Source organism: Ovis canadensis, chromosome 5, assembly GCF_042477335.2.
Source record: "Ovis canadensis isolate MfBH-ARS-UI-01 breed Bighorn chromosome 5, ARS-UI_OviCan_v2, whole genome shotgun sequence".
NCBI lineage: Eukaryota > Metazoa > Chordata > Mammalia > Artiodactyla > Bovidae > Ovis > Ovis canadensis.
This window is the reverse complement of record NC_091249.1, coordinates 21,350,089-21,378,022: the sequence shown is the minus strand read 5'-3', so window position 1 is coordinate 21,378,022 and position 27,934 is coordinate 21,350,089. Positions and strand designations below refer to the sequence as shown.

General features: G+C 49.9%; 1 protein-coding gene and 1 non-coding gene across 3 annotated transcripts in view; one reads left to right on the top strand and one right to left on the bottom strand.

Moving 5' to 3' along the window:
* The window catches only part of AP1M1 (adaptor related protein complex 1 subunit mu 1), a 29,440-nt gene extending 14,200 nt beyond the window's left edge, over window positions 1-15,240 (top strand). For both annotated transcript variants that reach the window (XM_069589183.1, XM_069589184.1), the window contains exons 6-12: window positions 6,448-6,574; window positions 7,521-7,663; window positions 8,107-8,178; window positions 8,773-8,931; window positions 13,327-13,452; window positions 14,159-14,234; window positions 14,405-15,240. In XM_069589183.1, coding sequence (XP_069445284.1) covers window positions 6,448-6,574; window positions 7,521-7,663; window positions 8,107-8,178; window positions 8,773-8,931; window positions 13,327-13,452; window positions 14,159-14,234; window positions 14,405-14,427 — 726 coding nt within the window. In that variant the 3' untranslated portion in view covers window positions 14,428-15,240. The remainder of the gene's footprint in view (window positions 1-6,447; window positions 6,575-7,520; window positions 7,664-8,106; window positions 8,179-8,772; window positions 8,932-13,326; window positions 13,453-14,158; window positions 14,235-14,404) is intronic.
* A 9,162-nt stretch (window positions 15,241-24,402) lies between these two features.
* LOC138441926 (U6atac minor spliceosomal RNA) lies at window positions 24,403-24,526 on the bottom strand. The gene has a single exon (XR_011257493.1). It is a non-coding gene; the product is annotated as a U6atac minor spliceosomal RNA (small nuclear RNA).
* Window positions 24,527-27,934: the final 3,408 nt, after the last annotated feature.

Sequence of the window (27,934 nt, the reverse complement as noted above, 5' to 3'; positions counted from 1 at the left end):
GTATACTGTATTGGTGTTTTTCTTTCTGGCTCACTTCACTCTGTATAATCGGCTTCAGTTTCATTCACCTCATTTTTTTAAAAAGATTATCCTTTCTCCACCTGATTTTTTAAAAAAGATTATCCTTTCTCCATTGAATTGCTTTTGCATTTCTGTCAAAAATCAATTTGCTATATTGTACAAGTCTGTTTCTGGTTTCTGTTCTTTTCCATTGATCTGTGTACCTGTTTCTTCACCAGTACCACACAGTCTTGATAACTGTACCTTTATAGTACGTCTGAAAACCAGATAATGTGATTCTCCTAACAGTCTCGTTTTTCAAAATTGTTTAGCTCTTTAGTTCCTTTAATAGAATTTTAGAATCTGCTTGTCTTAGGATTTTGATTGGTACTGCGTTAAATAACTCTGTTAAATCAATTTGGAGAGATTTGATATCTTTAGTATATTAAGTCTCACAATCCATGAGAAATATATGTCTCTCTCTATATATTTAGGTAATATTTTATTTCTTTCATCAACATTTTATAGTTTTTACCATGTACAAATTTTCATGTTAGATTTACACCTAAGTATTTCATTTTGGGGAAGCTATCGCAAATTGCTTATTTTTAATTTTATTTGGGAGAATTCACCTGTAAAACTATCTGAGCTTGGAGATTTCTTTTTCAGAATATTTTTCACTACAGATTTCAATTATATAACAGCTATAGAATTGATTAGGTTTTCTATTTCATCTTGAGTGAGTTTGGGTAGTTTGCAGTTTTTGAGAAATTGGTCTGTTTCATCTCAGTCACTGAGTGTGTACGCATAGTGTTGTTTATAGCATTCCCTTATTAGCTTTTTAATATGTGCAAGGTCCGTACTGATACCGCTCTTTCATTTCTGATATTGGTGATTTATGTTGTCTTTCTTTTCTCTTTGTCACTCTTATGAGAGGTTTATCTGTTTCGTTGATCTACACAAAGAATCGGCTTTGATTTCATTGATTTCCCCTATTGTCTCTCTGTTTTCAATTACACTGATTTCTGCTTTTGTCTTCATTGTGATTTTGGCTCACTTTGCTCTTCTTTTGCCAGTTTTTTAAAGTTGTAACTGAAGATACTAGTTTGAAGCCTTTCTTCTTTCTAATACAAACATTTAATGCTATAAATTTCTCTAAGCACTGCTTTAGCTGTATTCTACGCTGATAACATTGGGTTTTGATTTTTGTTGAAAATATTTTCACATTTTCCTTGAGACTTCCATTGACCCATGAATTACCTAATGAAAGTGTATTGTTTAATTTCTAAATGTTTACAGATTTTTCTGTTATCTTGTCATTGACTTTTAATTTAATTGTTATTGTCTGAGAATATAGCTTATATTACTGCCAGTTCTTTAAAGTTTGTTAAGATTAATGATCCAGAATATGATCTGTCTTGGTGAATGTCCATGTACATTTGAAAAAAATGTACACTCTGCCCTTTTTGGATAGAGTGTTCTGTAAATACCAATTAAACTTGGACACTTGTCGTGTTCCGTTTTGTTTCTTCACTCTATCATTTTTTCTTTGTATATATTTTTTAGTGGTTGCTATAAAATACATACTTTCTTATCATTTGCTTAGAGTTAATATTTTACCACTTCATCTGAAATTTAGAAACTTTACTACCCCATTGTAGAGTTGTCCTAATTATCTCTCTATACTGAAAAACATATTAGTCAGTGTTAAATATTTTTGCTTTCAATTACCAAGCATGCTTTAAGGAACTGAGAAGGAAAAGAAGCCTCTCTGCCGCATTTTCCCAGGTATTTACTGTTTCTCTTGCTCTCCTTTCACTCCCAGTTTTCCAGCTTTCCTTCTGGTGCAGCTTTACTTCTGTCTAAAATGCTTCTTGTATCAGTTCTTTCAGAACAGGGCAACAGGCTGCAAATTCCCTTGGTGTTCCTTCATCTGAGAATGTCTTTATCTCACCTTGTTTCCAGAAGGATACTGTCACTGGGTATCAGATTCTGGGTTGACAGTTCTCCCTTAGTACCTTAAAAACGTTGTACCGCTTCCTTATGGGCTCAGTGATTTCTGATGAAAATCCACAGTCACTCACATCAGTGTTCCCCTGTAGGTAATAATAATGTACAGTTTTTCTCTGGGTGCTTCTCAGATTTTTCCTTTGTCTTTAGTTTACAGCAGATAGTTTATGATGTGTCTCGGTATGGATAGTTTTGAGTTCCTGCTGTTTGGGTTTTGTTGAGCTCCTTGGATCTGCAGACTTCTGTATTCTACCAAACTTGGGATGTTTTCATTCATCATTTCTTCAAATGTGTTTTTACTATTTCACTCTTGCTTCCTTCTGGACCCCAGTAACATAAATGTTAGACCTTTTATGATTGTCCCCAGGGTCTCTGAGCCTCTATTCATTCTGCTCCATCTTTCTTTCTGTTGCTTAGACTGGATAATTCCTGTTGATCAGCTTTCAGTTCACTGACCCTTTTCCTACTATGTTATCTCCATTCTGCTCTTGAGCCCATCCAGTGAGCTTTTAGTTTGTTACTGTATTTTTCAGATCTAAGATTTCCATTTGATCTTTCTCCTTATAGTCTCATTTCTTTCCTGAGACTTTCCAGTTTGACATTTGTTGTAACAGTATTTGTGATTTTTCCCATAGCGGTTTAAAGTCTTCTTCATAGAATCACAACGTCCATGTCAGTATTGGTGTCTATTGATTGTATTTGCATGTGAGCTGACATTTTCATGGTTCTTTGTATGCTACGTAATTTTAGGTTATATCTTGGGTAGGATTCTAGGTCTTATTTAAATTATACAGAAAATGTTGATTTTTTTGGTTTGTTTTAGCTGACAATTGACCTGGTTAGGTTCAGGCCATAAGTTTCAACCCCGAGTCTATGAGCCATGAGTATCAGTTCAGTTTTCAAAGCCTCTGTGCCCTTTGCTATTTGCATCTGTTCCAAATATGCGGTGCCCAGCATTTCATCGGGCCTGGGAACAGTTTGGTTCTCAAGGCCTTTGGCCGTAGGATCTTGTCTGTGCACACCTGGTTCTAGAGAGGTCTGGAGACATAAACAACTTCCTGAGGTTGCTTTCCTGAACCTTTCACTGTCTGCTGTATACCTGTGCTCTCTGGCTGCCTGGGGCTTCCTTTTTTGGATCTGTAGACAAAAACTTAGGGCTCTAGATCCCCACTCTTGTGCTGGTCTGCACTGGGGCTGGAATCCTAGGTTTACCACCCCCACCCCTGGAAAAGCAGCTCAGTTGCCTGGGCCACAGACAGCCGTGAGAAAACTGAAAAGAGGGAGAAGTGGGGGATTTCCGTATTCCTTCCGAGCAGCAGGAGTTCCCCTTCTGGCCCTGAAGTCAGAACTAGAGGCTTCTGCAAGCTCTGGCTACACCCCACTGCTCACTTCCACTTCCAGGCTTCTGCTGCATCTCACACTGTGGCGGGTGGGAGACACTGCTCATTCGGCCAGCTCTTCTGGATCCACCTTTTTGGTCTCCCAGTAGTTGCCCATGCATTCTGCCCGGGTTCTTTGTTGTTGCTGACTTTATTGAATTAATTCACGTGCTGTGTCTTTGTTAGTGCTTGGGCTTTTCTCCAGTTGCAGCGCACAGGCGTCTTGCTGCAGTGGCTTCTCGTCGTGGGGCGCAGGCTCCAGGGTGCGTGGGCTTCAGCAGTCGCGGTCCCAGGCTCCAGAGCACTGGCTCGGCAGTTGTGGCGCATGGGCTTAGTTGCGTGGGATCTTCCTAGATCAAGGGTCCGACCCGCGTCTGCTGCATTGGCAGGTGGTTTCTTTACCACGGAACCATCAGGGAAGCCCCCTGCCCAGATTTTATAGCTGTGGTCAATGTCAGAGAACAGGTGATGGGAACCAGTTCCATCTCACCTGCAGCCTGCCTGCCTCCACACAGAAGACCTCACTCCCAGTACCTGGGCAGACCAGGGCCAAACCCATCACATACCTGCAGCCTGCCTGCCTCCACACAGAAGACCTCACTCCCAGTACCTGGGCAGACCAGGGCCAAACCCATCACATGGGCTCCTTGGGTTGCCCGTTTTTGGCTGTTCCAGCCAGTGCAGAAACGAGCATGATCGCTCATCCTCCTGGGTGTTGGGGCATCTCCCTTGCCTGGGCAGGATCTCTGTTGGGCTGAGTGCCCAGGCATGGAATTTCTGAATGAGAGCACTTTCTAAAAAATTCTTCCAGTGGACTGAATGTAAATGTATCTGCCATCTTATTTTCTAAGCCATGAGGTGACTGTGGCTCCCTGTGCTCCCCTCCTGTCTGAGGACCTTCATCTGGATTGTTTACTGAGCCCAGACATGTTCTTGGGTGTCCTGAGGTGGAGAGGCAAATCCCAGGAGTAGTTGTAAGCAGCTGCCCAGGAGAGCGCTGGGAGCTCAGGGCTGCCCCGGCCCCTGTGTCCGCACACATGGCGCTGTCCAGGGAGCCCTGTCCTCTCATACAAGAGGCAGCACGAGGCAGTGTGGACGTCCCAGGCAGGATAGAGCACGCCTTCCTGAGTCTGACTGCAGAGCTGGCGGCCTCCAAAATCAACACTGGCCTCCAGATTCTGAAAATCTGGTTCTACGGGTATAATTAGCAGCCGTATTGCTGACACTCATCTCCACGCCTGCCCTGGGACGGCACCGGCTGTGGGCCTCCTCCAGCATTGGCCTTAAAGGCTGCGTGGCTTTTATCTCCACTTCCCAAGCCTCCTTTGCCATTGTTCAGCTCTAGAGGGCTGCCCAGTCCCCCTCCCCCAGGGAAGATAGCCCCCCAGAGGAGGAGAACTAAGGGCACTGAGAACCCGCAGAGTAAGGCAGTGGGCATGCCAGCTGCCCAGAGCTCAGGGGCGAGGGGCCGTGTCTGCATGGACTCACGAGTACGTGCTGCCCCAGGCACCGTCCTCATGCTGGACCCCGCAGTGAGCAGCCCGACCCGACCCCTCACCAGAGTGTGGATGGAGGTGGACAGGCAGGCAGATAGGGGTCAGGTCATGCGCTGCCTGCTAAAGCAAGGTCAGCGAGAGGCCAGCGAGGTCAGAGCATGGTGAGTGACGGGAGGTGGAAGGGCCTTCCGTGCTGTTTTGTGCCTTTTTCTGAGTCACTTCCCTCAGAGGTGAAGGTCTTCCATGCCTGCCCACGGCACTTCCAGATAGTTGAGTTAAAGATTGGACAGATTTTCCTGCTTCTCCACAGAAATCAGGAAGTCCGGGCCTCCAAAGAGTGGCCCGTAGGCTCAGGTCTCTGAGTTTGTTTTGCTTGCCGGTGTGGATGGGCATCCTCACAGAATGGCACTGTGGGGTGGTGGGCCAGGCTGCAGCCCCAGAACCTCTGCCAGCTGCTCCGTGCCTCAGTGTCCTCATCTCTAAAATGGGGCCGTGGAGACGTGCTGCAGCAGCCCAGCTCCCTCAAGACAGCCCCCGGATTTCCCCATCATCCTGCTGTGATTTTTACTTTATTTATTTATAAAAATGCATGTATTTTTAACTGAAGGATAATTGATTTACAATATTGTGATGGTTTCTGCCATACATGTGCATACCTGTGGATCAGCCATAGGAATTCATCTGTCCCCTCCCTCTCGAGCCTCCTTCCCACCGCCCTCTCCATCCCACGCCTCTAGGTTGTCACAGAGCACTGGGCTGTGCTCGCTGCGTCATGCAGCAAATTCCCACCAGCTGTCTGTGTTACATACGGTGGTGTATGTTTCCCTTTTGTGTGCCGTCTTCATTCACCCCACACTTTCTTTCCCCGACTGTGTCCACAAGGCTGTTTCCTATGTGCTGTGATACTCAGTTGCACCCTCAGATGCCTTCCAGTCTGCACAGGAGTTAAAAGTCGCCCAAGTCACAGCCCTGCCCAGTCAAGCAGGAACTGCCCAGGCAGTGTTAGAGCTGGGATTGTATTTGCTTAAGTGTAATTGTTACTTTGCATCAGCCCTCAGAGCAGCCCTGGGAGCAGCACCCAGGCAGCTCCATCTTCAACCAGCCCTAGGCTCACCTAGAGCATAAAGTAGCCTCACCTGGCCTCACATGAAGAAATAGATTTCCGGAAAGTGAGTCCACCCTGCTCCGAGAAAACCTCACAGAGCCCAGTGGATGAGCAGACCCTGATAGAATCCCTGCCCAGGCCAGCCAAGCACACAGCCTCCAGCCACCAGGTCTGCCCTGGGCATCCTAGGGGCACCTCAGAGGGGTCAGCCCTCAGAGGGATTGCAGGTGCCAGCATCAGCTGGCCCATCCAAGTGGGAGGAGCCTGCTGTGGCCTGAGACCCAGAGGGCGGGGCCCGTGGGTATCTGCCTTCGGGGTCTGCCCTGACACTGCCTCCTCAGCTCAGGGCACAGAGAGAAGGGAGAGTGGGAGAGGCCGGGAGGGTCACACAGTGTGGTGGGGGACAGTGGCCGTGGGCGCGGGGCCTCCCCTCACCCCCGGGCCCCCCAACCCCCAGGTCAGTGCCAACGGGAACGTCCTGCGCAGTGAGATCGTAGGCTCCATCAAGATGCGCGTCTTCCTGTCCGGCATGCCCGAGCTGCGCCTGGGCCTCAACGACAAGGTCCTCTTCGACAACACGGGCCGTGAGTACCCTGCCCGGGCCCAGGAGCGTCCACCTGAGTGGTCAACACGTTCACCTTAGGCATATTGCCTTAGAAACATTGTCGCGTTGTTTTCAATGGTGAAAACTAGTCAGCTAACGCCTGGGCCTGGAGGACACGGGGGAGTGAAAATCCTCCAGTCCAGTCCCCGTGTCGGCTCTCAGGCCAGAGGTGCAGATGGGAACCTCGATGGTCACGCAGAAGGTCCTCAGCCCCGCCCTCCTTCAGGGACTGCAGGGCCCCTCTCCTCCTGGGCCCAGTTTCTGTCCTCACCCCTGGCATTGGGGCTGAGCTGTGCAGAAACCACACACAGCGGCTCGAGCTCACCCTCCCTGGCCTGGGTTTAACATTTTATGGTGTGGCAGCCGGGGTGGCCTCAGAAGCCCAGGGCTGCTGGGGCTCTGGTGTTCCCAAGCTTGACCTCCAGCCTCCCCTCCCACCCACAGGAAGGTTGTCATAGTGACATCAGCAGTAGTGCTCGTGAGGGCCTCTCAGACATCCACCCAGCAGAACAGCTCCCCTCCCAGGACTGGGCTCGACCCTCAGCCTCTCTGGGCTGAGAAACTGAGATGGGATCCCAGGGACGACAGGCCCAGGGCCCTCAGGGGACCCCGAATCATCCCTGAGCACGTCCAGTGGGGTCTGTTCGTCATTCAGCAAACATGTCCCAGGCAGCACCCCAGGCTGGGGGCTCAGAGTGAACCGGCCCACCAGCTCTGCCCTCAGCCCATTGCTGGGATGTGATGGGGCTTCCTGGGGGTGAAGAAAGGCAGGCCACCCTGGTGTTCGGGGCCCAAGACACGCTCACAGATTTGGAAGCAGCTCTGGTCTGCAGGGGTGGGCCCCAGACAGCAGGGCACCGTTGCTGAGAGTGGCCTGGGGGACCTGGCGTCTGCCTGTCACGCCCTCGCCTCCCCGCTCCCTGCAGGTGGCAAAAGCAAGTCCGTGGAGCTGGAGGACGTGAAGTTCCACCAGTGCGTGCGGCTCTCGCGCTTTGAGAACGACCGCACCATCTCCTTCATCCCGCCTGACGGCGAGTTCGAGCTCATGTCCTACCGTCTCAACACACACGTGAGTGCGCAGTCGCCAGCGCCTGGGCCCCAGGCTCCCACCCCCGCCTCGCCCCGGCAGCACCCCTTTTCCCTGCTGGGTGGGAGCCGCCTCTTCCATGGGGAGTCTCGGGTCTGTGAAGTGACCTGTGGGATGGGCACAGCGCCCCAGGGGCAGCCCGGGCTCCAAGGAGCCTGCTTGTCAACACGAGCCTCCAAACTTTGGTGGGGCAGACCCTTTGGCACCACGGCCCCCTTTCCCCAGCAGCACCCCAGAGTGTCTTCTGTGATGCTTTCTGCATTCTCTCTTGTTCTGACCCATCCTGGCACCGGCTTGGCTTCTCCCAGGAGCCCCTGGTGCTGGGCTCACACCAGGCGCAGTGGTCACTTGCCCTATTTCCCCTCTGTGAAAGGGAGCTTTGTAAAACGACTAGGCGAGAACGCCGTGTTCCACCTCCCCTACAGGTCAAGCCCTTGATCTGGATCGAGTCCGTGATTGAAAAGCATTCCCACAGCCGCATCGAGTACATGATCAAGGTGCGTGAGTGTCCTGCACGCAGCATCAGCCGGATGTGCAGGGCATAAGAGGGGGACAGGGCTGGCCCCGCCTGGCACGGGCCTTCCGGACTCTCTGGCCTGCCCAGTGCCTTTGACACAGGGTCCTAATGCAGGACTGGGGGCACACTGGGGCTCTTGTGCCCCCTTCCCCGGGGCTGAGCCTGTGGCTGTCATCCATGTTGTTTCCCTGTGAGCTCGCCGAGAGTGGGCCTGGGACACAGGACACACCGCCCAGGCCCTAGGCGCAGCCACTGTGGAAGCGGGCTGTGGCTGAGTGTCCAGGTGGTGCACTTCGGCCACCAGGGACCTCATCCATCCCAGGCCAGTCTGGGTGATGCAGACATTGTCCCCAGAGGCCAGGACCGCAGAGAAGGATGGGAAGCCCCAAAGGCTGAGGAGACAGGCGGGCAGGTGGCCTTCCAAAGCTGAGCTTAAAGAAAACCTCGGAGGGCAGGATAGGCTGGGGGAGCCCCACAGGCCAGGCTAAGGGGCTTGTGGCCCTTGGGGAGCAGGCCGGGTGGGGGCTGGGCTCACTTTCTCCCTCTGCGCCCTTGGGCACTGCCTCACCTCCAGGCCAAGAGCCAGTTCAAGCGGCGATCAACAGCCAACAACGTAGAGATCCACATCCCTGTGCCCAACGATGCCGACTCACCCAAGTTCAAGACGACAGTGGGGAGCGTCAAGTGGGTGCCCGAGAACAGTGAGATCGTGTGGTCCATCAAGTCCTTCCCGGTGAGCACGCTCTCGGCAGGGCGCCCCCAGACCCCCACCCGCCTGCTCCCTGGGTCCCGGGCAGCGTGGCAGCCTGAGCGCTGTGGGCCCCTCAGGCCCGGGGCTGGGATCCCCGCCTGGGGCTGCGGGGAGGCTCAGAAGGGAGGCTGGGTGGAGAACAGGGCCGGGTGGGGTGGGGGTGCTCCAGCTTCCTCCTGTGTGTGCAGAGTCAGGGCAGCGCCCCCGCCCCGCCCTCCTGCTGCCCTTCTCTCTCTGCCTGCCACTCCTGTTCGGAGCTCAGCTTGCCTCCAGGGGTGCAGACTGCCTGCCTTGGGGCCAGAGCAGCACCGGCTCCAGGAACATAGAGCGCCTGCTGCCCGACCCACAAGCTGGCGTGGCCACCTGGCTGGTGTTCAGGGTTTGGAGCACTGGAGTCTGGGTTTGTGGGCAGAGTGCCCAGGGACTGGAAGGCAGGAACGAGGCTGCACGGACCGCACATTCCTCGTGGGGAAAAGACGCAGCGCCTTTTCGCTTTGCCTCGGGGCCGCCTGTGTTTCTTGCTCTGGAAGCTGTGGTAGCTGTCCTGTTGCTCACTTTTCTGTCAAGTCTGGTCGCTCTCTTGCTGGCTTCCAAAAGCCGTTTGCGTGCGGGCGAGGGGAGCACTCCCCTTTGGCAGCAGCTGCGAGTGCTTTCCCTTAGTTTGGTGCCTGTCTCCCAGCCTCGCCCCTGGAGTATTCTCGCCTTGTGATCTGTTTGATTGTGGTAGGTTTTTTTTCAGTTCTCATGGGTTCTTAGATACTCTTTCATATGTTTGCGGCAGTTGCAGTTACCCTTTTCCTCCCCTATTCTTGGGCACCTTATGACTCCTGGCATCTCCCTGCTTCTGTTGCTGTCTCCATGCCTGTAAGTGGTGGTGGAGAGCAACCTCCTGGCTTTGCCTCCAGCCGGAACTGCTAGGGTTTCCCTTTTTCAGTGTCTCGCTGCTTTGGGCTGCAATTTATTCCAGTTCTACTTGGCTGTGTTTTTAGCATAAAACAGCAACAAATTTAGCCAAATGCCTCTTCAGTGTCTGTCAGTTCAGATATCAACGCAGGATGGATCTTGAACCATCCTTGCATTCTGGCAGGCTCCAGTTGGTCATGATATGTCTTCTTTGATGAGCCATTAACTCTGTTGGTTAACAGTGTACGTAGTATTTTTACATTGAGATTCATGACTGAGACTGACTTTTTTTTTGGTACCTCTGTCTCAACAGGTATCAATATTGTACCTGTTTCATAGTTTTTTTTTTTTGTCTCCCTCTTCCGTGCTGCAGAACAGCTTTAAAGTGGCCTTGAGATCATCTGGCCTTGAGAGGATTGATAGATTTGGCTGTGTGTGGCCATCTGTATCTCTGTTACTCTTTCTAACTCATCTGTGGAAATTAGGCCATTTCGAGTTTCTATTTCTGTTGGAGTCAGTTTGGGTAAATTTGTATTTTCCTACAAAATTATCCATCCTAACCAGGTTTTCAAATCTGCCTGCACAGAGTTGTAGAAAGGGGGCTCTTTTTCCCCTTCTCTTACGACAGTGACTTCTCCCTTGTTATACCTTGTTTGGCATTTTTGTTACTTCTTTTCCTTGATACGGTTACCTAGCGGTTTGTCTATTTTTTTTCCAGATTCACTTTTTAGTTTGTTTGTCATATTTTCCAGTTTTATAAGTCTTTAATTTCTTCATCCTTTGTCCTGACTTTCAAGTTTTTAAACTTTTATTATTTTCTTTTAAAATTTGCATTGATATAAATATTTAAGCCACAGATGTTCTGCTGAAGCCTGCCTTAGTTATATACCCCATAGAACGGGCACGTAATATTTGACACTATCATCTAGAAATTCTGTAACCAAATGCGTATTTTTTCGTTTTGTTTCTGGTTTTCTGGTCTAAGGGCCTTTTCTTTTCCGTTTTATCTTCACTTTGAGTTTGGTGCATTGAGGTCAGAGAAGGTTACTCGTGCTATTCTGCTTATAAGCTTTATTGACGTATTCACTGTTTGTAATGTAAGGTCAAAGTTTGTGAATATCCCATATGTACTTGAGAAGATAAGGCCCCTGTAACTGGGGTAGAGACCTTGGCACAAGCATGCTATGATGCCGTGGCGGCATCAGCCACACAGGGAGCTGGGTCGCTCTGCCTTCTCTGGCTCCTCTGGTTCCTGTTTCATCTCTCGTAGCGCCTGCTTAACAGAAGTTGCTGCCGTGTCACTTGGTGCATAGATACTCATAACTCTCGTGTCTTCCCTGTGGATTTGTAGGACAGCAGCCTTTCAGGCTGTGAAAATTGTCCTCTGCACCTGGAATTCTTTGCCCTTAATTCTCCCCTGTGGCAGCAGTCCTGCTCTTTTTTTTTTTTTTAATCTTTTTTTAAAAAATTTTTGGTTGCACTGGGTCTTCATTGCTATGCATGGGCTTTCTCTAATTATGGTGAGCGAAGGCTGCCCTCTAGTTGCCGTGCGTAGGCTTCTCGTTGCAGGGGCTTCTGTCCTGTAAAGCACAGGCTCTCGGGTGCACAGGCCTCCGTAGTTGAGTTGCAGCTCGCGGGCTGTAGAACGTGGGCTCAGTGGTTGTGGCACACGGGCTCAGTTGCCTTGCGGCATGTGAGACCTTCCCCAACAGGGATCAGATCTGTGCCCCCTGCATTGGTCGACAGATTCTTAACCACGGGACCGCAGGGAAGCGCAGCCCTGCTCTGCTTTGTTTGACTTTGGCCGGCATGCCTTCACCCTTTCTCGCTACTGGTTTCATCTTTCTGACTCTGCTTTTACAGTGTAGAGTTGGGTTTTGGTCTGTGAGCCAGTCTCCAAGTCTCATTAATAGAGGAAATTAAACCCATTTACATGGACCTGATTGACACAAGGTAGGCTTGCAGACTTCTGCCACCCACCGGGGAGGGCCTACCTCTACGCATTCTTTTGCTTTCATTTTCCACTTGGTTTTTCTGAAGCTTAGGGTTTTGGTCTGGTTACTGTTTCATGCAAAGACTGATGGAGCTGGTTTTCTTCCTTTGCTGCCTGTTTGTCTGTTTTGACTATAATTTTATTAATCTGGGCTGTGCTGGTCTTCACTGCAGCGTGGACTTCTCTCTGGTTTCGGTAAACAGGAGTGGGGCCCACTCTCCAGTTGTGCTCGGTCTCCCCACACAGCGGCTCCTCTCGCCATGGAGCACAGGCTCTGGGGTGCGTGGGCTCAGTACCTGCGGTTCCTAGGCTGCACAGCACAGGTTCCTCAGTTGTGGAGCATGGGCTTAGTTGCTCCACAGCCTGTGGGATCTTCCCAGATCAGGGATCGATTCTGTGTCTCCTGCGTTGGCAAGCAGACTCTTTACCATTGAGCCACCAGGGAAGCCCTGCTTTGTCTATTGCTGAGGCTGCATTATTCTCCCCTTGTTGTCCCAGAATCTTCACTGAGCACACAGCACCAAGTCAGGCAGAGTCCACACGCCTGCACTGATGAGCAGATCCTGACCTCTCACTTCATCCCTGAAAGGGGAGGGTGAGCACAGCACTGGAGAGGCAGAGCTCTGCGCTGCTCTGCCGAGGCCGTGCAGAGGCAGCCCTGGTCAGCAGTGACTCCTGTTTCCAAAGGCCTGAGGATCAAAACCCTCCGTGTCCTGGTGTGATGAGAGCTGCATTTCCTACTGCTCTCTGCAGTTCTGTGTTACTCACCAGGCACTGGGACAACCAGGCCAGGACTCCTGACCCCTCATGGCTGAGAGTTCAGTCGCTCAGTCGTGTCCGATTCTTTGCTACCCTGTGGACTGTAGCCTGCCAAGCTCCCCTGTCCATGGGATTTCCCAGGCAAGAATACTGGAGTGGGTGGCCATTTCCTTCTCCAGGGGATCTTCCTGACCCAGGGATCGAACCAGCATCTCCTGCATTGGCAGGTGGATTCTTTACCACTGCACCAGCAGGGCAGCCATTCCTTCCCCTGCTACAAGTCCCAGCTCTGGAGTCCGCTTCCAGGGCCAGAGCCTTTCCCTTCCAGGGGGAGACCTAGGGCCAGCTCGTCAGTCCCAGGCAGCCCTGTCACCCCGTGCCAGCGCTCGCTCTTCCTCTCCCTCCTTCCTCCCCAAGGCCTAGTGTTCTTCTTTTCCTCGACGCAACTAGGCTTCTGTGCCTGGGAACTTGTAGCAGTTTCTCTTCATCCTCAGAATTAGAGGATGAATTTTCCCTAGCGGGGCTGGTGTGGGCAGCCCAGGAGGCTTAGAGGATAAGGTAAGTGTGAGTGTGTTGCAGGAGCCGAGGCCCAGGGTGGCCACAGACCGTGCAGGAAGGGACTTGTGGGCCGGGCCCTCAGCCTGGCATTCTCCAGGGGCAGCTGTTGGATGGACCTGCCAGGGCCTCCGCCTGACCATCTCCTCTGTGGTCTGCTCCCGCAGGGCGGCAAGGAGTATCTGATGCGGGCCCACTTTGGCCTGCCCAGCGTGGAGGCAGAGGACAAGGAGGGCAAGCCCCCGATCAGCGTCAAGTTCGAGATCCCCTACTTCACTACCTCTGGCATCCAGGCACGTGCAACCAGGGCAGCCGGGGCCCTGGGGCAGACATGGACAGGCCCAGCGGGGCCTCTCAGGGGCCAGGCACCAGTCCAGGCTCAGAGGGTTGAAGGTGACAGACACGAGTGCAGCCAGTTAGCGAAGGGTGCTAGCTGACTCGTCCCAGCACTCCAAGCTGCTCCCCAGCCCTGCCCATCTCCGTGGGCGCCCTGCCCGTCTCCGTGGGCGCCCTGCCCGTCTCCGTGGGCGCCCTGCCCGTCTCCGTGGCCGCCCTGCCCGTCTCCGTGGGCGCCCTGCCCATCTCCGTGGGCAGCCTGGCCCTGATGGAAAGAGGCCTGCAGTGGTCTGCTCACACCTGACCTGTGCTCCAGGCTCAGAGATGCATTCAGCCCCCAAAACTAATGTCCACACACTTGCCGCTGTGGGGTCCATTTTCCTGGCACCTCCACGGAAGCCCTGTATGGGGCAGAAAACCCTGGGATTGACCCCTTCTCTAAGAATCTGCTAGAGGGTCGTGCCTGCGAGTGCACATCTGGCTCTTGCCGCACCTTCTAGAAGCATCTCCACCCTCCCCCGGCCTGAGTGTGAAATAGACTAAGGTGCTTCGCCCTCTCCCTCGCCCTCTTGGTCTCAGCCCAGCCCCAGGAGGAGTGGCTGGGTGGGCAGCCAGGAGTGGGGCCGCGTGTGCATGCTTAGGGCCCTGATGCCTGTGCCGCAGGTGCGTTACCTGAAGATCATCGAGAAGAGTGGCTACCAGGCCTTACCGTGGGTTCGCTACATCACTCAGAACGGAGGTGCGTGCGACCCGCCCTAGGGGCAGGGGGGGATTGCTGAAAAGGCCCCTGGTGGGCGTGCCTCTGTCCCCAGGGTGGTGCTCAGGGAGCAACCTCAGGGTCAGGGCAGGTGGGGCGGCCCCTCCTCCAGGGTCAGAGCAGACAATGGACGCCCCCCTCCCTCTTTGTAGATTACCAGCTCCGGACCCAGTGAGCAGCCATGGTGGCCCACCCTCCCAGCCCGGAGGCTCCCGGTGGAAGCGCCTGCCCAGCCTGCTGGAGGGAGGGGCTCCCTTGGACCCTGGCGCCCCTCCAGGCTCCACCCAGGAGCCCCTCCTCCCAGGTGCACCTGCTCTGCCGCCGCCACTCTCACCTCCCAAGTCCCCTTTTCCCAGAAGAGGCTCATCTTCAAGAGGTCTTGTCTCTCAGTCCCTGAGTCAGTTTAGGGAGAAGGAAAGGCATCTTTCCCTCCAGAGGTCAAATACAGCCTTCTGTGCTGTTCCGCTCCCGGTCACAGAAAGAGTGGGAAGCACCGCCCGGGCCGCGCTCTGGCCAGGCTGGCAGGGCTGCCCTCGTGCTGCCACTCTGTTGGATGCCGTGGGTTTATCGAGCATTCCTAGATTTTGTCTCCGGCCGTCGCTGTGTATGTGATCCTCGCTGTCTGTGCCTCCCTCCCCCGTCCTGAAGCTCTCAGGCAGCACTTAGCGAGGACAGGCTTCCCCTTCCTCGCCCTCCTCCCCAGTGAGGCTGACACCGGTTCGCCCTCCCAGCACCTGGCGTTTCGACTAGAGGCTCCTGGTCTGGAGCTTTGAATAGAGACGCCTTCTCAGGGCCAGCCCGTGCCACATGATGCTGTCACTCAGCCACATCAGTGTTTGTCCCGCCAGGGGAAGAGGGGTCCAGCGCGGGCCCCCAGCCTCAGAGGGTGGGGGTCCCAGGCCATCCCCATCTGTGCTTGGACACCGCCGCCCCCAACCCTGTCCATGTTTGTGCCATGAGTACATTAAACTCCATCGGTTAAACATGCCTTCCGTCTGGTACAGCGTTGTGCTGACTCCTGGGTGCCCAGGAGAGGGGTAGGCGCACACCAACCTGAGTGGGGCACCAGTCCCTGGGGCCCCTATGTCCCCTGGGGAAGACGGGACCAGGCAATGAGCAAGCAGAGCCATTGCCCAGGGGCCTCCCAGAGGGGCTGCAGAGGGGAGGGCTCACGGGCAAACGTTTCCATCCCATCTGAGATGACCGTCACAGCCCTCGGCCCTCGGACCAGCAGCCTGCTCCCCTCCGCAGCCCAGTGGGCTTCCTCAAGAGTGTGGTCCTGCTGCCAGCAGCATCAGCGCCCCCCGCACGTGCAGGCTCACAGGCGCCCTCCTTTACCCGCCGTGGCAGTCTCTGGAGGTGGGGCCAGGAGACCGGCTAACAGGCTCTGCATGTGATTCATACGTGCCCTGGAGTCTGAGGACCGCGGCCTGGCGCCCCCTCCACAGGGGGGTCTCGGCAGGGCCGTGGGCAGAAGGCAGCTTGTCTGCCCACTGCAGTCACAGGCCTGCCCCCTGCTGCCTGCAGGGGCTGTGTCTCCCTTTCCCTCTCCCGTATCACCCAGCCCCGCCTTGGAGGTCTATTGGGCACCAACCCAAGTGGAGTCTTGATCATCCACCACATGGCAGAAAGAACGCTGCCCTGGCCCAGGGCTCAGGCCAAAGCCCTTATAGGGCACCCTGATGCCCCACCCCTCACTGCCATGCCCGCATCTGCAGCAAGCCCTGGCGGCCCCCTCCAGGAGACCCTGGGGAGCCACAGCGTACAAAGAGACAGTGGCCAGAATTTCCCCAGATGAGTGAAAATCTTTAAATTCTCAGATTCAGGAAACCAGTGAGCCCAAATCAGGATCAATAAACCTAAGTCTATAACTAAAAAACATCACAGTCAAAACACAAATCATCAGACACTTAGTGAAGCATATAAAAGCAATGCAAAGAAGGTTAAAAACACAGAACACAAAAAAAGAAGACAAAAACAGGCTGAGAGCTGGCTTCACGATGGCAACAACGCTCAGATTGCTCAGAGAAGATGACCAATTCTGTGCCCGGCTAAGCTGCAAAAGAACAAAACGAAACGTTCAGCAGTAACAGACCCTCAACAACGTGTGTACATCAGGGAGATTCAAAGGCTCCCCTGGAGGCTCGGTAGTAAAGAACCCGCTTGCCGTTGCAGGAGATGCAGGTTCGATCTCTGATCTGGGAAGATCCCACATGCTGCGGAGCACCACAGCTGTTGAGCCTGTGCTCCAGAGCTCCGGAACAGCAACCACTGAAGTGGGTGTGCTGTCGAGCCCATGCTTCGCAACGAGAAAAGCCGCCGCAGCAAGAAGCCTGCTTACTGCAACGAAGAGTAGCCTCCACTCTCCGAAACTGGAGAAAAACCCTCTCGCAGCAGCGAAGACCCGGCACAGCCAAAGGTCTATAAAATTATTTTTAAAAAGGAGATTCAGTGCACGAGGAAGGAAAGAGACGAGGAAAGCTGAAAAAATTCGGAAGCCATTGGGAATATCTAAACTATCATTGACTATATATAAAGCAGTCATAATATTGAACAAGTAATGTCTGAGTAATAATCTAAGGTACAACTAAAATTCTGCACAGCATCCTGCAAAATAGAGGAGATAGATAGGTGGTTGGCATCAGTGGCTTTATGCTGTTTGGGAGGAAGATGGACTAAAGTCTAAAAAAGCCATGTATCCATGTATAACTCCCAAACCAGTGGTTGGGAAAGGATTTAAAGAAAATTTTAACAAACCAACAGGAGAGAGAAGTATGGGAAAATCAGAATAAATGCAAGTATCCTAAGAATCTTTTAATGATAAACAGCACTTAGAACTGCACCACATGAGAGTTCCCTGGTGGTCCAGTGGTCAAGATTCCACACTTACGATGCAGGAATGCAGGGGGCACGGGTTTGATCCCTGGTCAGGGAACTAAGATCCCACATGCCACGCAGCATAGCCAAAAAGAAAAACTGCACTACGACTTTTCATTTTGTGCCATAGAAACTAAAGTAGATTGTAAAAATAAATCCACGCGTTAGGAGTCCTACACAAATATGTAGAAGATGAAGCCTGCTCGTTTAAGATGCTGTTAGAGAGGCTGAGCTAAAATCCCAAATCCAGCTCCACCCTGTTTATGAAAGACGTGCTGAGTCACTTCAGTCATGTCCGACTCTGTGACCGCCACGGACTATAGCCCGCTGGTCTCCTCTGTCCATGGGATTCTCCAGGCAAGGATACTGGAGTCAGTTGTCATTTTCTCCTCCAGGGGATCTTCCCGACCCAGGGATCAAACCCATGTCTCTTTATGTGGGTTCTTTACCACTAGCGCCAGCTGGGAAGCCCATTTGTCAAATACACACTTAAAACATAAGTACACCACACAGTTAAAAGTAGAAAGATGCTAACATACCAAGATAAATCTCATGCAGTTATATTGATAGCAGACCAAACAGACCTCAGGCAAAAAAAAAAAAAGTGTGACAGACCCTGAAAAGGTTTTCACAAATTTCTAAGAATTCTTAGAGTCTGCATTCTCCAAGAAATTCTCAAGAGAATTGAGTTAGAATTAACAACAAATGAATTTTTTTTTTACTTTCCAAATATAATTAGCTTTTAAAGAACTCTTCTAAATTACCATGTGTCGAAGAAGAAAATGTAATGGAAATTAGAAAATATTAGTGAATTTTTTTTAATCTGGATACAGATTACAAAAATGGTCTTACTTTTGAAAATGCATCAACAACTTATGATTTACTCACTCTTCTGTATATAACATTTCAGTAAAATGTTTACAGAAAAATTAGAACCTTTAAAGCAGTCAGGGGAAAAAATATTAAGTTCAAAAGCGTGGCAGTGAGGTAAACAGCTTACTTTACATCAGCAACAAAGGAAGCCAGATGAAAGCAAAGTGGCATTCTCAGTGTGCTGAAAGAACTCTGCCCACCCAGCAAAAACATTTCAAGACTGAGGTTGGAATAAAACCTTTTTCAGGCAAAACCCATTAGTTTGCCAGCAGCCAACTCACAGTAAAGAAAATATTAAATTATATTACTTCAGGCAAGAGGAAAGTAATGGCAGGTCCAGACGCAAGAAGGAGTAAGGAATAAAGTATGTTTGAAAACGTAAACCTAGGTTGCGTAAAACAGTGTTTCCTGAAGTTAAGAAAAATGATAGAATTAACATACACACAAGAAAAAAACACACGTCCTGAAGAAGTAAATGGAGTTAAAGTTTCCCAGTACATGATTGACAGAGTACAGTGAAAAGCATGGATGGAATCTGCATTTTTTAAGCATGCATTATTGTCTCTAAGGGCTCCCCTGTGGCTCAGCTGGTAAAGAATCCACCTGTAATGTGGGAGACCTAAACCCCTGGGTTGGGAAGATCCCCTGGAGGAGGAAATGGCGATCCACTCCAGTGTTCTTGCCTGGAGAATCCCATGGGCAGAGGAGCCTGGGGGGCCACAGTCCATGGGGTTGCGAAGAGTCGGACTCGACTGTGAACCTAAGCACAGCACACTATATTTGCTAAGGGAATCACTAAAATAATAAAATAATTGCAATTTCCAAATGTTCCAAGGGAAAGCAATGATTTTTTTAAACCCCCCCCCCCAACACACACACACATACACACACACAACTTAAGGGGAAGAAACAGCAAACAAAACAATACAGTAAATTTAAACCTAGATTTACGTGTCAGATCAGTTCCTCCATTAAATGTAGACAGGCTAAATATTCCAGCTAAAGGTCAGTTTGTCACGCTGGATTTCTTAAAATTCCAACTCTATGTTATTTATAAGAGATGCATCAAAACCGTTAAGATGCAGACAATTTAAAAATAACAGGATGGGGAAAATAACCATAGAAATACCAAAAGAAAGCTGGAATTAAGTTAATATTAGACAACATATGCTTTAAGGCAAAATCATTGTTGGAGATAAAGAGGGACATCATAATAAAAATAATAAAAGATTTACTTCGTTAGGAATATAAAAGTTTTTAAAATTTGTGTGACCCTAATAACATGGTCTCAAAATACATAAAGCAGAAATTGACACAACTACAAGGATAGTTAAGTCCACAGTAAAAATGAGCAATTTAAATTCATCTCTCTCAGCAACTGATAGAACAAGTAAACCCAAAGAAGTAAAGAGAATATTTGAACGGTGTAATGAATTTTAACTAATGGACCTGTATTTGTGGAACATAGTATTCAGCAACTACAGAATACAGTTTCCTTTGAAGCACGCACTGTGTTTTAAAGCAAGACTGAAGGAAATAGTCCCTTGGCCAAATGCTGCTTAGTCAGGAATCAGTTTTAAAAACAGTAATGAGAAAAATCTCCATTCTTTGGGAACCAGTTCTAAATAATCCATTGATCGAGGAAGGAGTTCTAGGAAAATTACGGATTTTGAACTGAAAAGTAATGAAAATACTGCATTTCAAAACTCCTGCAATGCAGCTAAACCAACACTTTGAAGGAAATTTGTGTGGCCTTACGTTTAGAAATACTAGACGTTACAATACATGTTTATGTCATGTATGTTGCACATATGTAGCATAATGCATGCTGCACGCTAAGTCACCTCAGTCGTGTCCAGCTTTTTGTGACCCTATGGACTGTAGCCTGCCAGGCTCCCCTGCCCATGGGATTCTCCAGGCAAGAATACTGGAGTGGGTTGCCGTGCCCTCCTCCAGGGAGGATCTTCCCAACCCAGGGATTGAAGGGCGTCTCTTACGTCTCCTGCACTGGCAGGCAGGTGCTTCACTACCAGTGCCACCTGGGATCCCCGTATACTATGACATTATGTATAAAATGGAAAAGGAAGACTTTGCAACCTCATGGGCTGTAGCCTGCCAGGCTCCTCTGTCCATGGGACTTCCCAGGCAGGAATACTGGAATGGGTGCCTCTTCCTTCTCCAGGGATCTTCCCGACCCAGAGATTGAACCCACGTCTCCTGCACTGGCAGGCAGATTCTTTACCACTGAGCCACCTGGGAAGCCCACTGTATATAAAATATAAAAGAAAGACTGAAAAGAATGAGCTTAGCATCCATCTCAAAAAGTTAGAAAAAGAGTAAAATAAACCTACGAGCAGAGAAAGGAAATAACAAAGAACAGATATGAGGGAAATAGAAAGCTTTCAATAAAGAGAATCAACAAGACAAGTTGGCTATTTAAAATTGAAGATCTTCCGGAAATTTTGAGCACGATAAAGGCACTAAGGCTATTATTGGGAATGGGGGAGAAGCATTATTACAGCTTAAAACTATTAAAAAGACAAGCGCAGGCATGTACCACTTCACAAAGACACCCAGTCCACGTTCTGCCCACCAAGTTGTGTGCCCGGCTCAGACTTCCTCCACACTGGGGAGGTATGTTTTTCTGATCCTCCTGAATTAAGCCATACGGGCAAGAAGAGCACTGGATAAAGAGAGACGATGAACAACTTTATGCAAGCAAACTTGAACATTTTAGATACCTTGGATGAATTCCTGGAGCTCAAAAGAAATTAAAATCTAAATAGTCCTATAACTACTAAAGAAACTAAGCTAGTCAGAACTCCAAATCCATATGACTTTATTGGGAAAGTTCTACCAAGCATTCAAGGAAAAAAAAACAAGAATTTCACAAACTCCCCCAAAGAATAAATAAATACAAAACACTCATGTTATGAGACTAGCATGTCCCTGAAGCAATATAAGACAAGAAAATTATAATCTCTGTTAGTGAGATTAGATGTGACCATAGACATGTGGAAATCCTAAATGAAATTCCAGGGGCTTGGGGGCAGGCATAGAGTTGGCATTGTATAGAAAGGGCATAGCGTTTTGACTAAATTCAGGTTAAGTCCTGGGAAGGCAAAGTTGGCTTCATACTGGAAAATCCATCCACTGTCTTAAAAAAAAGTAAGGGAGGAAAGCCTATGTGATCATTTCAGTAGGTAGGTGCAGGTAAAGTATTTGATAAAATTAAACATCATGATTTAAATGAATAAACAACCCTTAAGCAAACTACAGGGCTTCCCGGGTGGCTCAGTGGTAAAGAACCCACCTAGAGACACAGGAGACGCGGGTTCGATCCCTGGTCGGAAAGATCCCCTGGAGGAGGAAATGGCAACCCACTCCAGTACTCTTGCCTAGGAAATGTCACGGACAGAGAAGCCTGGTGGGCTGCAGTCCCTGGGGTCACAGAGTCCGACACGAGTGAGCACAGGCACGAAGCAAACTACAGCTAAAGTGAAAGTGAAGTCGCTCAGTCGTGTCCGACTCAGCGACCCCATGGACTGCAGCAACTAAGCAACAGTGAAAAATGAAGCCCCTAGGGTTAAATTGAAAGAACCATCCAAGATCTGCATGGGGACTTCGCGCAGGTCATTAGAACCTCCTGGAGGAGGGAATGGCAACCCACTCCAGTATTCTTGCAAGGAGAATTCCATGGACAGAGGAGCCTGGTGTGCCACAGTCCATGGGGTCGCCGAGAGTCGGACACGACTGAGTGACTGACACACACACATGGTTGGATATACCCTAAGTATAGAGTCGAAATATCAAACACACCAACACCCTTGTGGGTTCTCAAAGAGTGGGCTCAACTTACCGACTAAACAGCAACGGCAACACTTCTTGTGGAAGGCAGAAGAGTGCTTCCCCCGCCCCGACTCGATGCCCACGTTCTAATCCATCAAATCTATGAATATGTTAAGTTATATGGCAGAGGGGAGTTAAGTTTGCCAATGGGCTTGATTGCTAATCAGCTGACCTCAGTAGAGAGATTGCCTTGAATAACCTAGGTGAGCCCAACATAATTATAGTCCTTAAGTGTGGAAGAAAGTGGCAGTGTGAGAAGGACTCTGCCTAGTGTGGCCGGGCTTTGAAGATGGAGAAAGGGGTCAAGGGGCCAAGGACACAGGCAGCCTCTAGAAGCTAGAAACACTGAGGAGACATATTCTCCTCTAGAGACCCCAGAAAAGATACTTTGCTGCTAATAACCTTGCTTGTTAGCCTGGTAAGACCCATTTTAGACGTCTGACCTCCAGAACTGTTATGTTCACCCATCTGTGTTGTTTGAAGCTGGTAATTTGTTACCAGAGCAATAAGAAACTAATACACTCCTCAAGTTGAATTATAGATTAAATGCGTTTCCCAATAAAATCTCAGTCAGCTTTCCGTGATACTTGGCAAACGAATTCGGAAACGGACATAGAAGGACTTCTCCGGTGGTCCAGTGGACAAGAATCCACCTGCCAGTGCAGGGGACATGGGTTCAATCCCTGGTCTGGGAAGATTCCTCCTGCCTTGGAGCAACCAAGCCCACGGGCCACAAGTACTGAAGCCCACACACTGTAAAGCCCGTGCTCCACAACGAGGAAGTCACTGCTATGAGAAGCTCCCACTTATGCAGCTAGTGAGGAGCCCCCACTTGCAGCAACTGGAGAAAGCCCAGTGCATCCAAAAATTGACTAAATGTACATAGAAGATCAAAGGGCCAAGAAGAGGAAGCTTGAAAGAGAATAAGATGGGATGGCTTTCTTAGCTGGGCACTAAGACCTACTTGGGCTTCGCTGGTGGCTCAGAGGTTAAAGCGTCTGCCTGGAATGCAGGAGACCTGGGTTCGATCCCTGGGTCGGGAAGATCCCCTGGGGAAGGAAATGGCAACCCACCCCAGTACTCTTGCCTGGAGAATCCCATGGAGGGAGGAGCCTGGTGGGCTACAGTCCATGGGGTCGCAAAGAGTTGGACACGACTGAGCGACTTCACTCACTCACTCAAGACCTACTCAGTGAGCAGTGATTCAGACACAAAGCAACATAGACAGTGTGATTCCTTTGGGATGAAGTTTAAAAACAGGCTTAACCTGAACTATATTCTTCAGGGATGTTTCTAGGGTAAGGGGAAACCCCTAAAGAGTGGGATGAAGATCAAGTCAGAGCACAGCTACCTGGGGGAGCGGGGAGGAGAGGAGAAGGACCAGAGGGTGTGGGTTGGGATGCTGGCCGTATTCTGTTTCCTTTTTAATTTATTTTTGATTGCAGGATAATTGCTTTACAAGTTGTGTTGATTTCTGCTGTACATCAGCATGAATCAGCCATAGGTATACATATGTCCCCTGCCTCTTGAACCTCCCTCCCACCTTCCACACCTCCAGGTTGTCACAGAGCCCCGGGTGGAGCTCTCTGTGTTATACAGCAGCTTCCCATTAGCTTTCTATTTTACATATAGTAATGTATATATATTTCAGCGCTACTCTCTCAATTTGTCCCACCCTCTCCTGCCCTCTCTGTGTCCATAATCTCTTCTCTATATCTGAGTCTCTATTTCTACCCTGCAAATGGGTTCATCAGTACTATTTTTTCTAGATTCCATATCTATGCATTAATATAGGATTTTTGTTTTTCCTCTTTCTGACTGACTTCACTCTGTAATAACAGGCTCTGGGTTCATCCACCTCACTCAGGCTGACTCAAATGCCTTCCTTTTCATGGCTGAGTAATATTCCATCATGTATATGCACCACCAATTCTTTATCCATCCATCTGGAGACAGACAGCTAGGTCACTTCCCGTCCTGGCTGCAGTAAACGGTGCTGCAGTGAACACTGGGCATGTGTCGTTTTCAGTGATGGTTTTCTTGGACTTTGCTCAGTTGTGGGATTGTTGGATCATGTGGTCATTTTATTTTTAGTTTTTAAAGAAATCTCATACTATTCTTCATAGTGGCTGTATCAGTTTACATTCCCACCAACAGTGCAAGAGGGTTCCCTTTTCCCCACATCCTCTCCAGCACATATTGTTTATAGATTTTTTGATGATGGCTATTCTGACTGGTGTGAGGTGACACCTTATTGTGGTTTTGATTTGCATTTCTCTAATAAGTGGTGCTGAGCATTTTTTCGTGTGTTTATTAGCCATCTGTATGTCATCTTTGGAGAAAAATCTGTTTAGATCTTCTACCCACCTTTTGACTGGGTTGTTTGTTTTTCTGATATTGAGCTGCATGAGCTGCTTATATATATTTTGGAGATTAATCCTATGTCAGTTGCTTCACTTGCAATTATTTTCTCCCATTCTGGGGGTTGTCTTTTCATCTTGTTTATGGTTTCCTTTGCTGTGCAAAAACTTTTAAGTTTAATCAGGTCCAATGAAAACAGTGGGTAAATGCCAGGAAGTAGGAGGCAATGCCTTAACGGTATGGATGTTGTCAGGCCCAAGGGCCTCTTCCATCCTTGTTAAAGAGTGCTAACCTTCTTTCCTTTCATACAACACCATATTCTATTTCTCAAGTGGGTGGTGGTGACACAGCTGTCTGCCTCATAATTCTGTTAAATTGTACATTTTTAAAGGAACGTTACAAGTACAATATTATAATCCCCCCAATTTAATGTATTAAAATCAGATGACTCTAATTCCAGGCAACCAAAATGGTGGGAAGCTCCCCAATCATTCTTTGAAGGAGCCAGCACTTGAACACTCAAAACAAGTTAAAGATAGCAAAAAAGGCAACTGTAGACGAGCCTTAGTTTAGAGCTTGCAAATAGAATATTAGCAATCAGAATTGAGCGGCGGTCAGTATTACAACATGACTAAGCAGGGTTAACTCTTAGGAAAATATCTTTCCACAGAATCTAATTGAGCCACATAACTCATGCCACCACCAAACTGAACCACATCAGTAAATTTGGGAAAGGAATACTTAGATACAACAGACATTTATAACAGGAACAGGTGTAGGAGTAGTCAGAAGCTACTTCCCCTTCACAAAGGAGCCCCATTCACCATCAAGCGTGAGAAAGTGCTTCCCAGGTGGCGCTAGTGGTAAAGAATCCACCTGCCAGCGCAGGAGACATAAGAGATGTGGGTTCCATCCCTGGGTCAGGAAGCCCCCTGGAGGAGGGCACGGCAACCCACTCCAGGATTCTTGCCTGGAGAATCCCATGGACAGGGGAGCCTGGCGAGCTGCAGTCCATGGGGTCACAGAGTCAGACACGACTGAGCATCCAAACACGCACATCAGAGAGTGCTCATCTTGGAGGTCCTCGGAGGTTCTTTGCTTCTTGAGGCACAGAAGGAAAGTTGCGTTAATGGCCTTCTCTGGCAAGAGCTCACAGCAGGGAAGGGCCAGGAATCAATACCCCAACAAGCCCTTTGAGATTTCGTAGCCCTGGCTCAGAAATGCTGAATTTTAATTGCATGCTCAGTCGCTGAGTGCAGTGATGTCTGACTCTTCGCGACCACATGCACTATAGCCCTCGAGGCTCCTCTGTCCGTGGGATTTTTCAGGCAAGAATACTGGAGCAGGTTGCCATTTCCTCCTCCAGGGTATTGTCCTGACCCAGGGATATAACCTGCATCTCCTGCTTGGCAAGCTGATTCTTTACCACTGAGCCATCTGGGAAGCCCGAATTTTCATTAATTTTAATTAACTTAAAGTAATGATGCCATTGTTTTCCCCTGGCCCAGGCCCAAACTCCATCTCAGGCCCCCCATACCCCTCACATAAGCACAAACGGTCCAAGAACACTCACCACGGCTCTGTAAGAGCTAACAGTGGAAAACAATTAAATGGGAACCAGTGGGATGATGGCAGAACAGTTGTCAATTCATCCACGCGAATATTCTGCTCACTCAGTGAACGGCCCAGGGCTGGGAATGCTAAAACACCTCTCAGCTCCGCCCAGTAGTCTTACCAAAGTTGACCATTTGCCCAGCCTGGGATTCTGCCATTCCACCCCTGGGCACTCACCCCAGACAAGTGAGCGTGCAAAAGACAGGGGCTCCAAAGTTCACAGCAGCCTGGCACACGACAGCTTCAGACTAGAAGCGCAAGGGTGGATGCGCCACACGCTGGAAGAGTTGCAGGAACGCAAAGCCACAGGAGCTCACCCACAGCATCACAGAACCAGCCCACACGCAGAGGCAGCAGCCGCTGGGGCCAGGAGGCCACTGACCGGACGGAACCTTCTGGAATGATGGGAGATGCATTTCCACATAGTCACCTGGGCGCCGCTTACGGGCAGGCAGCTCACGTGCACTGAAGACGTGCACTTTAAACACTTGGTGTACACGTGCTGCACCTCGGTTTTTCCAAGCTTGAAAACCAACGGAAAATACTAACAGCTGGAAATCTATCCACCTTGTTGATGAAATGAGCAAACCGCAGGAGGATGTGTCCCCGCCCCCCGCCCATTCATACAAAGTTTAAAATCACGTAAAGCAGCACTACAGCATTGCTAGCCACATGGTTCACTGGTTCACGTGCTCAGTCGACTCTCTGCGACCCCGTGGACTGTAGCCCGCCAGGCTCTTCTGTCCATGGGATTCTGCAGGCCAGAATACTGGAGTGCGTTGCCATGCCCTCCTCCAGGGGATCTTCCCGACCCAGGGATCGAACCCACGTCTCCTGCGCTGGCAGGCGGATTCTTCAGCTCCAGTACCACCTGGGAGGCCCTTACAGCCACATAGTATATAATAAAATGCAAAATCATACAAGGGAGAGACTGGGGCTTCCTTGGCTCAGATGGTAAAGAACCTGCCTGCAATTCGGGAGACCCAGGTTGGGTCCCTGGGTCAGGAAGAGCCCCTGGAGAAGGGAATGGAATGGGAATGGCAACCTACTTCAGCATTCTTGCCTGGGAAATCCCATGGACAGAGGAATATGGCAGACTACAGTCCATGGGGTCGCAAAGAGTCAGACACGACTGAGCGACTAACACACACAAGAGAAAGACTAACTCCAAATTCTAGACAACAGCACCGTCTGGGGCAGGGAGAGGAGTGTCCAGGGCTGAGCTGGGGACCATGAACCTCGACTGCACTTGTCAAGTTTTATTTCTTCTGCTCAGTGATGCATACATGTTAAACTATCACCAGTGATTTTGTGACAAGCCTAGGATCACTCTTTAAAAAAAAAAAATTTACTTTTGGTTGTGCTGGGTCTTCGTTGCTGCTCACAGGTTTTCTGTAGTTGCGAGAAAGGCAGAGAGCAGGCTCGGTAGCTGTGGCTCAGGGGCTACATTCCTCCTTGACATGTGGAATCTTCCCAGACCAGGGCTTGAACCCACATCCTCTGCTTTGGCCGGCGGATTCTTATCCACTGCACCACCAGGGAAGGCCCCTGAGATCACTCTCAGTAAAGACTGTAATTGAGATAATGACCCGCCCTTGCCAATCCTGCCTTGGCTCCCCAGTGCCCTCAGAGTGAGACCGTCCCTCTCGGCCTGAGTGTCCGGCCCCATTCCGTCTAGATGCCCACTCTTGCCCTCCTCCCTTGTGCTCTCCCCATCCCCGCATCCCTGCCTCAGGTTTGTCTCCACCTCGGAGCCCGTGAGCTCGCTAGTCCCTCTGCCTTGCGTACCCGTCTCTCGGCCGCCTCTTTCCTGACACAGCTTAACTCAAATCTCAACTTCCCCCAGCCACGCCAGCTTGTTCCTGCAACAGTAGTTCTTTGTTCCACATTTCCTGTGTCCCCAGTCTGCCTAGAAGCCCCCTGAAGGGAAGGATCCCCTGTCTGGTTTATCCTTGCTGTGTCCTCAGGGTCCAGGGCAGTGCTGAGCTGTTTCAAGCCTGTGGACACGCCCACAAAGCTCTGCCAGTCGTGACCACCAGGAGGCACCCACAGGTCATAAGTAAATGCTTGGGTACCTTTGAATAGGGCAGGTCCAAGGCCACAGAGAA